This window comes from Phodopus roborovskii, unplaced genomic scaffold (assembly GCF_943737965.1).
Source record: "Phodopus roborovskii unplaced genomic scaffold, PHOROB, whole genome shotgun sequence".
Taxonomy (NCBI): domain Eukaryota; kingdom Metazoa; phylum Chordata; class Mammalia; order Rodentia; family Cricetidae; genus Phodopus; species Phodopus roborovskii.
In genome coordinates, this window is record NW_026126447.1 from 16,834,554 (window position 1) to 16,849,646 (window position 15,093).

General features: G+C 36.9%; 1 protein-coding gene across 1 annotated transcript in view; it reads right to left on the minus strand.

Annotated features, from left to right (window-relative positions):
• The window catches only part of Zdhhc21 (zinc finger DHHC-type palmitoyltransferase 21), a 52,351-nt gene that overhangs the window by 21,161 nt on the left and 16,097 nt on the right, over positions 1 to 15,093 (minus strand). The window contains exons 5-6 of the mRNA XM_051188115.1: positions 11,889 to 12,000; positions 9,980 to 10,118 (exon numbers count right to left, since the gene is read on the minus strand). Of these exons, the coding sequence (XP_051044072.1) occupies positions 9,980 to 10,118; positions 11,889 to 12,000 (251 nt within the window). The remainder of the gene's footprint in view (positions 1 to 9,979; positions 10,119 to 11,888; positions 12,001 to 15,093) is intronic.

The following is a 15,093-nucleotide window of genomic DNA, read 5'->3' on the forward strand; positions in this document are numbered from 1 at the left end:
TTTGAATTACCTGTACTATAAAATTAAAATAGAAACTACTTATCGATTTTATGTTTCCAGAAAACAATTCCAAGTTCACATATGCATTACTTCTATCGATACACCATCTAAAGCTGTAGTTTAGTTGTGTCTTTTATTTCTTTCTTTTGGACAGAGCACTTTTAAATTTCCAAACTGCCTTATGAATGTATGCACATCAAGAAGCCATTTGTAATCAGAATCTTTATTATCAGGGTTACTAAATGAACATGTCACCAAAATCTATGTGTCAAGGTCCCAATCCCCAACATCTCAGCACACGAGTCCCTCAGAATTTGAATATATTTGGAGATGGAGCTTCTGAAGCTTTGGTTGAACTAAAGTAAGACTGAAGTGGGCACTCCTCCAGTATAACTGATGCCCTCAAAAGGGAGACCACGTGGGCATAGAAAGAAGGACCATGACTCTTGTACACAGAGGAAAGACCACTGAGGGCAGAGTAGGATGGTGGGCACCTATAAGTCAAAAAAACAAGGAAAAGTCAGACCTTCTGGCACCATAACCTTGGACTTGCAGCCATCATATTTGGGAGGGAAAAATATCTTCTAAGCTGCACAGTCTGTGATATTTTGTTATACTAACCTTAGCACACAAATATAACCACAGCATACCATTCATAATTAATTTGTTAAACAAATATAAAGAAGGTACAACTGGCATACATTAGCAAATTGCATTCTCAAGGACTTCTTGGGGTTTGTAATCTTTCCTTAGTAGCATGTTGTTGCTAATTTTAAATTACTGAAAATAAGCTTTGGAATAGAAATAAAAATGATTCTGTAGAGTCTCCTCCTCTGCAGAGTCTCCAGGTCTAACTGCCCATCACAGAGTCTCCAGGTCTAACTGCCTATCACAAAGTCTCCAGGTCTAACTTCCCATTGCAGTTTCCTGGTCTAACTGTCCATCACATAGCCTCCAGGTCTAACCTTCCACAACAGAGCAAGAAGTCAGCATTTCATTAGTACAGTATGCTGGGTTGTAAGGACTGTTTCCCTGAGTTTTGGAAAACCTTCTGATAAAGGAAGTTCTCTACTTCTAGTCTGCTAACATGGAAATTCTAAGTTTCATCTTTTGTCCATATATTGAGATACTTGAGCTACAAAACCAAGTGAACCACAGGCACTGGACAGAAAAGACGAGAGCAAGACTGCCTAACAGGAGAATTACTGGGAGCAATGTATCTGCCCACCAACAGAAAGAATGCATCATTTTGAATGAGACTTTATGAATATTTATAGCAATAGTCACAACAGTACACGTTAACTATACTTAACAAACTGAAGGTCTGTCCAGAGCTACATACAGCACTGTGGCCTGATCACTGGCCTATATACCTAATGTTTGTGCATGCTTCCACAGAAAACTGCAAATGACAATATAAAGGATACAACAGTAAAAAGGGAAGTTGTAATCATAAAAATTCCACTGATACATATAGACTACAGAGTATAGAACTTAAAATAGAAACAGAATTCTTTGAAAATGATTGTCCAGTCCCTGTGAGAACCAGCCTATCATTGAGAGATTTGGGCTGTTTGGCTTTCCAAGAAAAGAAAGAAATTTCATCATATCTGATATATGGAACATAGAGATTTGAGTTTTTAAAGTAACTACATAACCAACTTCACATGCAAAGATTAATGTTAACATGAAAATACATTTTATAATAAAAATAAATTTTATTTTAGTCTTAAAATCCTTATAGCTGTACTATTATTCTGCATATTGGGATCTTTTGTTAATTACAAAATATAGATGGAATGTTTATAATTTTATTCTATAATTCTCTTTCTTCCTACACTCCCTGAAAGAACACATTACATACTAATGGAAATTAATATCTAAAAGGAATCTCACTATTTATACCTCTCTAGAGATTACTGTTAAATGCCCAGAATCAACATTGTTTGCATGCATGCAACTTTGTTATTATTGAGCAAATACAAACAACACCTGATTTCCAGACAGGCAGTGAATATTTTTAAAAAAAAAAAAAATTTGTCTTGTTTTTCTTAGCATATTTTATCAGTAGAATTTCTAAAGAAAAGTTGGAGCAATTCATAAGAAACTGAGTAACATTTTCTTGTTAAATTCTCAACTAAAAGCACTACAGTGCATTGCTCCCAAGTTTAACCATTTAAACTCAGAGACGGACAGTCTCAGATGCAAAAGCTGTTGTGTCTTCTATGTTAAATGCTACTCTATTTAGAACTAGATGCCACAGAAACAGTCTCATGGAGACATACACAGCCAACCTGTTATTACACCACATGCTCTGGGTTTGTTACAAGGTTTCTATGTTCCATCAAGACCAAAAAAGAATACACTGAGAGAAAAAACTGACAACTATTAGATTAGACATCCCTAGCAGTAAGTCAGTACACATGAACAAAGAAGCTAGATTACCTTCATACAACCAATAATAGTTTGTTTGTTTTTCATATTGATCTTAACCCCACTCTTCTTTGTTATATTTATTAAAAGTTCATAAAGCTAAATATGTATTTCATCAACATTCTCCATTCTTCAGGGACCATGATAAATAAGTCACCTTGTACATGATGATAGCAATAAACAGCAGAAGTAGTCAGATTACCTTTAGGGCTGATTATATAAAAATATTTTGTAATTATAATGAAATTTAGAAACATCCAAGGGTACCTGCAATTAAATCATCTGGTTATTTTTATTTTTTATTAGCCAAAAGCTAATGCAAAGAATTGTGTGGCACAATTCTATGACACAAAATCCAAACAGCAACACTATTAGACATCCACCAGTTGGGATAGCAGTAACATATCTCTGGCTCACCACTGCACAATATTTATTTCTCTCTTATGAATATTGACAAGTACTTTGTTTAAATTCTCTCTCCTCCCTTCCCCTTCTGTCACCCTTGCTCTCATATCATTAAATGTAGTTTGTATGATTTTACCCTTCACATAAAAGTAACTATAAAAGAATCAATCAGAAGTTCATTTGAATCTACTTCATCTAAAAATAATTTTAAAAGCATAATTTTAGAACTGAAGTGGCATTCCACAAATGATTAGCTGTTCAACCCCTACTTTAAAACTACAAATTATTTACTTAAATACTTTTTTCCCTCTCATAGATAGTAATTACTGTCTATAATATCTAGCTGCCAATGGGTGTACATTTAAAAAAAATTAAACTACTATGACATTTTTATAAGATAGATGAGCAGTCTTTATGTTAGATAAAAATATTAAATGTAGGCTGCCTCAAAAAAATAAATTATCAGTGTATGTATCAAATTTTGTAGTGTGACAGCATATTTCAAATTTATACATAAATTTTTAAAAATGCTAATGTAAAGTTGCCTAAATATTCTTCAGGTACAGCAGCCATGGTGTCATGTACCTACAAGGCTTATTACACTTGAGGATTGAAGCAGGGAGATCAGAAGTTTAGTGTCAGTTTAGGCTACATGAGACACTCTTCTCTCCCTCCCCCTAGAAAAAAAGTTCTTCAAGAAAAAACAGAAGCAGTGTTTGTAGGCTAGTGCTTGCTAAGCCAGAAGGCCCCAATCACCTTGTCAGATGGCTGTTCTGTGAACAGATAAGCACAGATCTCTGAGTCTCTGCCATCTTACCAGTCTCAGGGACACTCCAAAAGAGACACCTCTCACTATTCCAAGTATATACAAGCCAGAATTATCTAATTAAATCTAAAAGTTGGAAAATACATGACTGATGAAAGATTCATGCCCCAGATATAACTTAGAAAGTTTACTACATATACAGTGATACCTTCCTTCATATTTAAATAAAAAATCTGCAGTTTTCTTTTGTTTCAGTAATACATTAAGTGACTAAAACTTTGTGGGTGAAACCCTTAAAAATAAGTATGTGTAGCAGTCAACTATAGATGTTGGCCAAATATTAAAGTTCGTTTTTCCATATCCATTTATTTAATTAGAATAGTAAAATATCTCAAAAATGGGTTTATTAAATCCTATAATAATTTTTTATCCCAATAATTAAAGTACGACATCAGTTTCAAAAGAGTTTTAAGAAAAACCCAATATTACACTGTCATGAAAAAGGCAAACACTTTAGTACCTAACATCCTAAAGACTTTCCTAGACTCAAAGCTTATGCACTTTACACATTTTCCAAATCTGATTATTTTATCCATTTGTTTAAAAACCAAGCCTGTTACTCAATTTTTGAAAAATGCCTAGACATCTATTTATTATTTTCTTAACTAATTGAGATCTTTGGGATTTTTTTTACCTTAAGATTATTTTATATCATGTGTATAAGTCTTTTGCCTGCATCCTTGTATGTATACCACATGTGTGCCTACTGCCCACAGAGGCCAGGCGAGGGTGTCAGATCACCTACAACAGTAACTACAGACAACTGGGAGCCATTAGGAGGGTGCTGGGAACCTAACCTGGATCCTCTGCAAGAGAAGCAAGTGTTCTTATACACTAAGCCATCAAACCAGACCTGGAATCTTTAAATTACTGTTTTCAATGAGGATAAATCATATAAAGTATTTTTTAAGCTCATGGGCTTTCCTTAGCAGAAGACCTGTAATATAAATCAGTATAAGAAAGAAATCCTATTTGGGGTTGAACTATACCTTTACCCATTACACTTTCTATAACTTCCTTCCCCCGGCAACAGATATGTTCAAGTATTTCCCAAAACCTCACTAATAGCCAGGAAAGGTGGTATTTTGAAGGTAAAGATTAAGATGAAAAACAGGGCAGGGAGTGCAATCTAGTCGTGCAGTGCTTGCCAACCATACACAGAACTTAGGCTCAGTCCCCAACACTACACAGGGAAATTATGTTTTTTGTTTGTTTGTTTTTTAAAGTATGAAGTTACTGTAAAAAGAAAGAAAGAAAGGAAGGAAGGAAGGAAGGAAGGAAGGAAGGAAGGAAAAAGAAAGGAAGGAAGAAAGAAAGGAAGAAAGAAAGAAAGACCTGGGGGTAACTACAAAGGAGCTACAGTAATCCATATAATCCACATCAGAAAGAGGTCCCCTCAAAACAGAAAATATGAAATGGAAAATCAGATTCCCAAATGGTTCATTTCCCAGAATTTGCAAACAGCCTGTTTTCTCTCAATTTCCTTTTCGAGAGGTATTCAAAGTCTACCAGCTTCTCACAAACACTTTCATCTTAAAAGCTAGCATGTACCTAAGAGTTAACACTCTTTCCTGACCTGGAAGATAAGCACTCAGCATAGACAGGACAGAAGATGCTCTGCTGCCATCTATCTACCCGAGAGGGTACCGGAAAAAGAAGGCAGAACCTTCCCACTGCTCTCAGGACAAAAGCATGTATGTGATCAAGGTCAAGCACACACATGCTGCATTCAGGATGCACAGTCACATTAACTGCAAAGGAGCCCAGGGCCTCTGGGGTCTTTAACTGCACATCTCAAGCAGGAAGAGGGTAGAAGGTGGATGAGACACGGTTGACACTACAGCTGTCCACATATACTCAAAAGCAGGACACAGGAAAAGTTAAAGGGGTATGAAGAATGTCCCAAGAAAAATACATATGGACTAGAATCACTGCTAAGGTCAATGTGATAATAGTGACTTCCCTACTGGTAAGTAAAAAAAAAAAAAAAAAGTAACTTTTTACAATGTCGTCTTCAAAAGAACATCCATAAAAAGAACAGGGTACTATTTATTGCCCAGTTCAACAATACCAGTAGTCAGTATTTTAGAGTAGATTTAACATCAAATTTGACCATTCCACTACTTTAAGTTTCCTTGTCTCACTGTTGTTCTTCTTTCTGTTTTGCTTATCTCTATCTACCTCACTATAAAGTCTGTCCAGAACCCACAGTACTCAAACCTTAGGGCCGCATAAGTTTTCAAACTTTACAGAACTCTATTTACACAGATTAGGGCACCAGCAATAATTAGAATCATTTGAGAAGAAACCATTAGAAAGCCTTACTGCCGACACCTGTGAGTCCTTTGTGTCAATCTAAGCTTCCCAATGTACCAAACTCTGTTTTCAGCCACAGCTCCCAAGTAATGGCATGGAGACTTATTAGTAATTATGAAAGCTTGGCCTAGCTTAGGCTTGTCCCATTAGCTCTTACAATTTAAATTAACCCATTTATTTTAATCTATGCTCTCCTCATGGCTTTTGACCTTTCTTTATTCTGTATGTTCAACTCTCTCCATGTCTTGTTGGCATCTGACAGATGCCTAGATTCATTTCCTACTTCCTCTCTCTCTGCCCAGATGTCCCACCTATACCTCCTGCCTAGCTACTGGCCATTCAGCCTTTTATTACACCAATTCCAGCAATACATTTTCAACAGTGTATAAATATCCCACAACATCCCTGAAAAGACAGATAAATCCAATCCATGAACAGCTATGCAACACGGGGAACAGCAGTCACTCTAGAAACCCAGCTAGAACTTAGGCTGAGATCCCAGAGCAGAGACACCAAGGGTGCTGTGGCTTCTGCACTGCTTGCTAGTTTGCAAGGGAAGGACACTGGAAAACAATCTACAAACAACAGCTACCTCAGCACTTCAGCTGAAACCCCAGAAGGATACAAAGAGTAATGGAAAATTTAAACTAGTCCTTCATAAAACTTTGCAACCAAAAAGCCTACAAAATACAGATGCAGTAAGTATGATCTCCTAAACAGTTGCTACACTAAGCCCAATTCAGTATGAGAAAAACATGTCATCTGATTGGGTCAAGATGAGCATTCTCCTTTATCTCATAATGAAAACAAAAGAGTAAACTAAATCTGGAGTTAGAACACATCAACCACATTCACAAGTGGCCATACAATTTGCCCAGTACTCAATAAAAATTGTTTAGGCATAACAGGGTGCAGGACTAATATCTGGTATGGAATAAAAATAACTGTAATTAAAATGTTAAAGAAGGGATTGGAGATGGCTCAGTGGTTAAAACAAGAGAATGTGGGCTGGATTCTAGTACCCACACAGTGGCATCCCTAATCCAATTCCAATGGATCCTTCCCCTTCTTACCTGCATGGACACCAGACATGCATGTGGTGCACATACAAACATTCATGTACATAAAATGAAAAAATCAAAATATTAAGATATAGTGCTAAAAATATTCAAGAAAATGGCAAGATGCAGAAGTTTCCCTAGAAAAGTGATCCATGAGAAATAGTAACAAGTGAAGATTCTAAAAGTGGAAGGTGCTATGTTACAGAATTTAAAAACTCAAGAGAGTAGAGTAGAAAGCTACCATTAATAAATCAGAAGTCAACAGAAAAAATCTACACTGAACTGTGGGTGGCAGGGATGCAGAAAAGACTGCAAAGACAGGAAGTGCAGAAACTTCACACATACATAACTAGAGTCTAAACTATGCAAAAAAGGGCCATAAAATATTTAAACTGAGACAGAAAAGGGTTATAGAAAAACACAGCATGCCTGGCTGCATATCTTTATTAATTTAGTTTCATTACTATTCACATTTTTCAGAAAATGAAATTACAGATCAGAGGGGTCAAATGACCTGTTAAAGGTTATACACATAGTAAGAGAAGCTAAGCATTTGAACCTTTTGTGTCTGTTTCCAAAACATGGTCAGCAAACAATATTGAGAGCCAAATCTCTAATATTTTTGGGTATTGCTAGCCATGCAATCTGCCACCAACATTCATCTTTGTTGTAGCATAAAAGTAGTGATAGACTATGCATGGAAAAATGGGAAGAGCTGTTTTGTCCCCCAGCAAAACCTTCTCACAAAATCAGCTAAATATGGAGATCCAATTATCCTCCAGTGGCTGAGGCTGGCCCCTCCCTGCCCTGGACATGGTCTCTCTTGGGGACCCTTTCCTCTCCACTGACACCTCTTCACCTTTTCTCTCGCAGTTTTGAAAAACTTAACCCCACTAAAGAATTTCAAAACACTTCTTCTGAGGCTCAATTATAACACAAACAGTTTTCCTGGAGAACTCACATGGTCTAACTAACACCAATTATGCCACAAATTAACCTGAAGCAAGATAAAACACTTCAAAAACTCTATTAATAGAAACAGGCACTGTATTTGCAGTGTGAAAATGCCAAAGACTCACATTTACAATCCTCTCTTGTGAAGGCTGAGACAGGAAAACTACAAATTCCAAGCTTGTCTGGGCACCAGAGTGAAAGTAAGGCCAAGATCAACCTGGCCAATTAGTGAGACAATGGCGCGGGCTGGGGCTACAGCTCAGTGGCAAAGCACTGGTCTAGCTTGCATGAGGTTCTAGGGTTAGAGATCAGTACCAACAAGAAACAAACTGTCTTTTGAATTTGATTCAGCTGTTGGACCAAGTTTTAGAAACATACACCACATTTAATAATCACATTCGAGACAGACCACTGAGGTCGGCAGCCACACACAACAGCCAAGTCTCAGACCAAGCCTGTGACCAAAGCAACCACACATAGAACTGAGACTCCCATCACTCATATTTCACAACACACCCACACATGGCATTTCATATACAAAGACATAAATAGTGTAAACACTAAAGAAAAGTACCCTTCACCTGTTCTTCTCTTTCTGTCTTGTATCTGTACATGTTCTCACAGGTACAGGCTCATTCTCCTCCTGTCCTCTCTCCCTCTCTCCCTCCCTCCCTCTCTCTCTCTCATACACAAATTATTTTTTAAAAATACAGCCAAAGTGCAAACAAAATGGAAAATAACATAGGATTGTGTTTAATCCCAGCTCTGTAACTAAAACCAGGTGGGTAATCTTCCCTCCCCTTCTGTATCCAGTACGTTATTCATTCCATTATCCTATATATCCTCTTCTAAACATTAGAAACACTACAATGAGAGGTCCACAGTACAGTGCGGACACAGTCAAGAACCAAAAGAGCTGCTCGCACCATCATGGTTAAGCAAGTCTGGGCATTGCCTAAATGATGCATACCTAAAGGTAATTCTACAACCATGGTTCTCAACTTGTGGGGGTGGTGACCCCTTTATGGGTTGAAGTGCCTTTTCACAAGGGTCACCTAAGTCTATCCTGCATACTTGATATTTACATTATGATTTATAACAGTAGCAAAACTGCAGTTATGAAGTAGCAATGTAATTAATTTTATGGTTGGGGGTCACCACAACATAGGAACTGTGTTTAAGAGTCATGGTGTTAGGAAGATTGAGAGCCAGTGCTCTAGAACATCCTGGAAATTCATCTTACTATTAAGGAGGGCTGGGTCAGAAAACCAAGTATAATGGTACGTGTCCATAATCCTAGCACTTCATGAGACTAAGTATGAAGGCCAAGGGTTCATGGCTACCTCACTACATGCCAGGATACAGTCTTAAAAAACAAAAAACAAAAAGAGAAAAGAGTCCTCTCCTCAAAAAGTCAACTATTAATGAGAACCTTTACAAACGTATTAATCATCCACACTCCAGGGCAGACCTAATTCTCAGGAATAGTTGACCAACACAAAACATACTCCTTATTTTATGTCCTCTTTTTTACTTATGGTTTGGTGGGTTTTGTCCTTTTGGCTTTTGTTTTGGTATCTTTTTTACTTCTGTTTTTGAAGAGAGAGAGAAGATTAATTTGGGTAGAAGTCATGAAGGAGGGAAGGATCTGGAAGAAGTAGAGGTGAAGACAGAAATTTTTAAAATAGTAAAAAAATAATAAAAACCTAAACTATGTTTTTATTTTAAAATTATTTTAGATTATTTTTAAACTAAGACCCCTATACTAAAAAAGCTAATATTTTATTTTCTGGAGAAACGTAGTCAACACAAATAGCCATAAAGAGACTTGTTTGAAAAGACCAACAAACACTTTCTCAATCCCAGTGTAGTACAAAGTTTAGGGGTCTAAAGCTAGCTTGGTTACTTTTGCCTGCACTCCTGTACTTCAAAGAACCACCGTATTTACAGGTCTCTAACATTAGTGGATATAAACATGCCTTACCAAATTGCGCTTTTTTAGTGGAAGAAAATAATAATAGTGGCAGAAAGAAAACATCAGTGCGTAGCAAGTGAGAAGCTCAGTGTAGAAACACAACTGCAAAAAGAGCCAGTGGTTGTCTTCACCCACACAGTTGTTTATCCTAGAAAAAACAGAGAAAGACATACAAACTTTAGAAAGATGCTCATATCAGGGCCATGAAGTTAAGCATCTCCCAAACCTAAAAGCCAACCATTTAAAGGCACACACTTATGAAGTACCTTCTCCCTTCGAAGGAGGGACAGCTAGAGTCTACAGCCCTCTGATGAGCAGTAGCCCAGTGATGCAGGGGAGCTAACACTGGCTGTCAACACGGGAAGAGGAACATAGCATTTAGGCCACTGGCCAAAGGCTACTTGGTTAGGAGAGAATGAGACCAAGAGGACCTGTCACCAGCATCCCCGCCCTCTGTAGAGCACTCTAGAAGATGAGAGCAATTTGAGTACTACAGAGAAAACAGCTCAAACTTGCTACTTGGATAGAATTGCAAGGCACACAACTTTATTTTTGTATTTTTACTTTATAAAAATATAAAAATGTATCCTTGAATGCTGAAAATAAAAAATGTATGTCATAATATACAGTATTCTATAGAAGACTTAGATAATTTAAAAACCCAAAGTACTTTTATTTAAAATGCTCTTCCTTAGAAAGGGAGGGAGGGAGGGACAGACAGGGAACTGGGATTGACATGTAAAATAAGTAAAAGAAAAAAAAAAAAAGAAATAAAGAAAAAGAAAACCATAGCCAAAAGCAAAAATAAAATAAAATAAAATATGCTCTTCTGTTTTTCTAGTCTCTGGCAATCAATTTAAATAAACAGTTCACAGTAAAAAACAAAAACAAAAAATAATTTAAACTAAAAGTGTGCTAATTAGCAATGCTATCAAAATATCATAGGTATATATGAGAAGATTATCATAATAAAGTTATCATAAATAAGGGAAGTGAAATTGATTAGCATCATTAGATAAAGATGAAGTTCTTTAGCCAACTTCAGGTAAATGAACTTTCTTTAAGTTAAAGAGGGCTATAATATAGTTAACATCATATATATGTACATGTATGAGTACACAAGCAAGTATATATTTTTAAAGTGCTGTATCAATTTATAAGTGCTATAACAATTTAAATATTTAAACAAGAGCCAATATTTAAACAAGAATTAAATATAGAATTTTGCTCAAAGATTTCTGTGACAGCTTTGAAATGAAATATAATAGATTCTCAGAGCATTTGGTTTTTGTCCTTTTATCTACTTTTAAACAGAATTTCTTTAAATATTACAACAGAGCCCCCTATTGACCAAACTATTGGCAGTTCCACAGAAAGCTAATTAGCACTATATATATCCAACAGGCACGAAATGTTAATAGGTCCAACAGAAAATACTATAAAAGGCACAAGGAGTGGAAGGGAATTATTAGCAAATCTGAAAAGTATTCTTCAACAATTAAGGGAAGAGGAATCTAAGCAATGGTCATGCCCAGTAAGAGAAACAGCTGTTAGGTGAGTGTTTCCTCACAGCTGACCATGTACCAAATGCTCTGCACGCATTGCTCCATTTTATATGAACACCTTATCCTTCTGTATATTTTGGATATGAGTTAATTTTGAAGTTTTTCTGCTCAAATGTCTTCTTGTTAGCAAAGATAAATCTCTACATATAATTTATTCTGGAACTTGCAAGTGTTATTTTTGCTTAAAGCTGGATGGTTCTCAGATTGTTCATTTTTATTTTCATTAACTAATCCTCCTGCTTCAGCTCCTGAGTGCTGAGATTACAGATGTGCACCAACACACTCAGATGTTGTAGGATAATTTCACCAGCAATCCTGTTGCTGTCTGTAAGCATTGATGATCATCTACTTACCAAGGACAATGGTGGTCCATCCTCCTTACACAGTGGCCACACCGGCTGCAGTGATGAGAGCGCTTTGGCCTCATCAAATTACACTTGTTGCATAGCTCCCACAGCTCCCGTTCTGAAAAGGAGAGCAGACCATTTAGGAAGAAGGCACAGGAGTGATACTAAGATGCTGAGTCTCAGTAACAACAGCAAGTGATGCAGAGACTCAGTAATAGCAGCAAGTGACAGAGACTCAGTAGCAACAGAGAGTAAAGCTGAGAGTAAATAGCAACAGAGTGATGCTGAGAGTAAGTAGCAACAGAGAGTGATGCTGAGACTCAGTAGCAACAGAGGGTGATGCTGAGACTCAATAGCAACAGAGAGTGATGCTGAAACTCAGTAGCAAGGGAGAATGATACCGAGACTAAGCAACCACTACTATATCCCAAAGGGATTCTTGAACTCATTTCTCCAAGACATTTCTCTTTTTTTCTGAGTCACCAAAGTAATCAAGTACCTTTGACATTATGTGTTTTTATACATTTCTATTTTAACATTACAAAAAAGATACCATTATTTCAAAGTAAATGACAGAAAGCCTGATTCTGGGAAAAAAAAAAAAAAACAAAAACTCATGAGTGTAAGTAAAATCTTATAAAACCCTAAACTCAACCAAAACACTCAAATTTTGTATAAGTCAGTTAATTTACACATTTGTTTTTAGCTAAGAGCACTAAAGAAAAAAAAGTCTTACTTTCAGTAGATAAAAGTTGAAACCAATCTTATAAATGTCTCTAAGGCATTTTATTTTTTAATATTAATAAATTAATTTGGGCATGTATGTTAGGAGTAGGTTCAGATTCTGTTTAGAAGGCACCCAATAAAGAAGTGTTCAATTATCTGAAAGGATGCCTTTCTTAAATTCTATTACTTTGGTTTAATGATACATCTTGCTGTTTAAAATTCTGGCTTGCCTGAAACTCACTATGTAGACCAGGCTGGCCTTGAATTTGTGGGTGATTTCTCTGCTTCTGCCTCTTGAGTGGTAAGTTTACAAGCATGTATCACCTCACCCAGCTCTTCAAACAGCAATAATACAATAGCAGTGACTCCGATCTTAGGTGTTTTAGCCAGCATTTACTAGGGGGAAGCTGTGCGTTCAGAACTCAGTGACATTGCCCACCACTCAGTGAAGACAATTGCTACCGGAAGTACCTCAGATTCATCATTCATTTGACTTAGAATTAAGTTTGCATCATTTTTACTGTAGCTCAAGTTTTCCTGATGCCCACATTCAGTTACAGGTCCCACAGCTGGGGCCCAGGCTAGCAGACTAACAAACTCTAGCATTCAGGGCACTCAAGTCCATTCCTTTCCTATAAAACCCAAGAATACTTGTGACTCAGTATTACAAAGCAAAATCTTTTAAAGTCTTCTATTTTAAAATAATACAGCATGTTCTGTCAGTAGTGGTGTGAGAGTGTTCTACAGCAGACTATGGAGAGGGCCACATAGTAAACTGGACACTTGCAATGAATGAACTATATGACAGATCAATTAGCCTCAACAAAACAATTTTTCAAGAGCTCAAATAAGATTATTCCATAAAACTTGAAAGTGATAGTGATGTTTCTAAGTTAGGTTACTGTTTATACTTGTTATTTAAAAAAAAGCATGTGTGGATAATTTTAATAATATATTTGTATAACAATCTCATTTCACTATTACATCTACATGCTCAAAGGTTTTAAAATCAAATTTCGAGTATCTTCTCAAGGAAAAAAAAAAAAGGGCACTCCCTTGTGCTTAACTTTGCCGCGTATTTAGTGGGTCACATGTATACTAAAGGTATTCTTTTAAAAAAAGATCACCATCTAGATGAGAGGCAGAGGCTAGCTAGCCTGGAATACTACATGCAGCTGCAGAAACAGGATACCTGCTTCAATGCTTCAATAACGTAGAAGGTGATTATGGTTCAATACCTTATTCAATAAGAAACAACTTCCAAAAGTCCTCTGACTCCTGCATACACACTGCAGCACCTATGTGTCTGCGAATGCACACCTATTTGGCTCTCTCTCTCTCTCTCAAGCAAACACACACACTGGGGAGGGGAGAGAAAGAGGGGGAAGGAGGGAGGGAGGGAGGGAGAGAGGAAGGGAGGGAGAGAGGAAGCAAGGAAGGAAGGAAGGAAGGAAGGAAGGAAGGAAGGAAGGAAGGAAGGAAAGGAAAGGAAGAAACTATATAAAACAGTTCTGGATGATTCAATAAAAAAAAAAGGTTGGTAACATGTAAGTATTATGGCTTTAAGTTTCTTTTTCTGAAGAATCCAACTATATGAAGCTGCTCAATCTTCAAGATTTTACTAAATAAAAGCATGATTCTATATTTTCAACATCTGTCATGCTATACATTTTCAAAAAACACACAAATACAAAAGACAACCAGTACATGACAACCCCCAAAAAATTACTGTAAAGATGAATGACAAAAGAAAAAACTGAATCTGTTAAAATAAGTTTACCGAGAATGTGCAGCTGGTTTTAGAACCAGGCTTCTGGAAGATTTTTGGAACAACACACTAGAAAAGCCTAGACTACAGTAAGCAGGGCCTTACAGGCAATTCTGGAGGAGGCTCTGGAGGGAGTTAATGTTTGATGGATGATGGGAGATGTCATTCTGTAAATATGTTTCTCTTATTGGGTAATAAATAAAGCACTGTTGGCCAATAGGAAAGCAAGATAGGCGGGACTAGGAGACTAGGAGGAAAGATGAAGGAGTAGGGAGGAGATTGAAGATAGAGGACAGGACGGAGAGACCACGTGGAAATACTTAGATTAATAGAAATGGGTTAATATTTAAGACAGAGCTAGCCAGTAAGAAACTAATAACTGGCCAACAAAATTATATCTAATACAGCATCTCAGTGTATTATTTTGGGCTGGTGTGGTGGTGGGACCAGGCTGGCGGTAAAAACTGCTCTTAACATAATGGTGCCCAATGTGACAGCACCGGCAACGTGGCTACTGAGAACTTCCACTTAAAACTTAAGAAAAGCTTAAGAAAGGGCTTTAGAAACAAAACAGCAAAGACAAGCAAGACTTCTTGCTAACAACATTTTTCTCAGTTGGATTGTTTTGCTAGAGACAAGCAGGAATTTGTGCGGCTCCTTTAAGGGAGGCTTCCTGACTCAGCATAAGTGGCAAAAAACTGCATGGCTTTTAAAGAG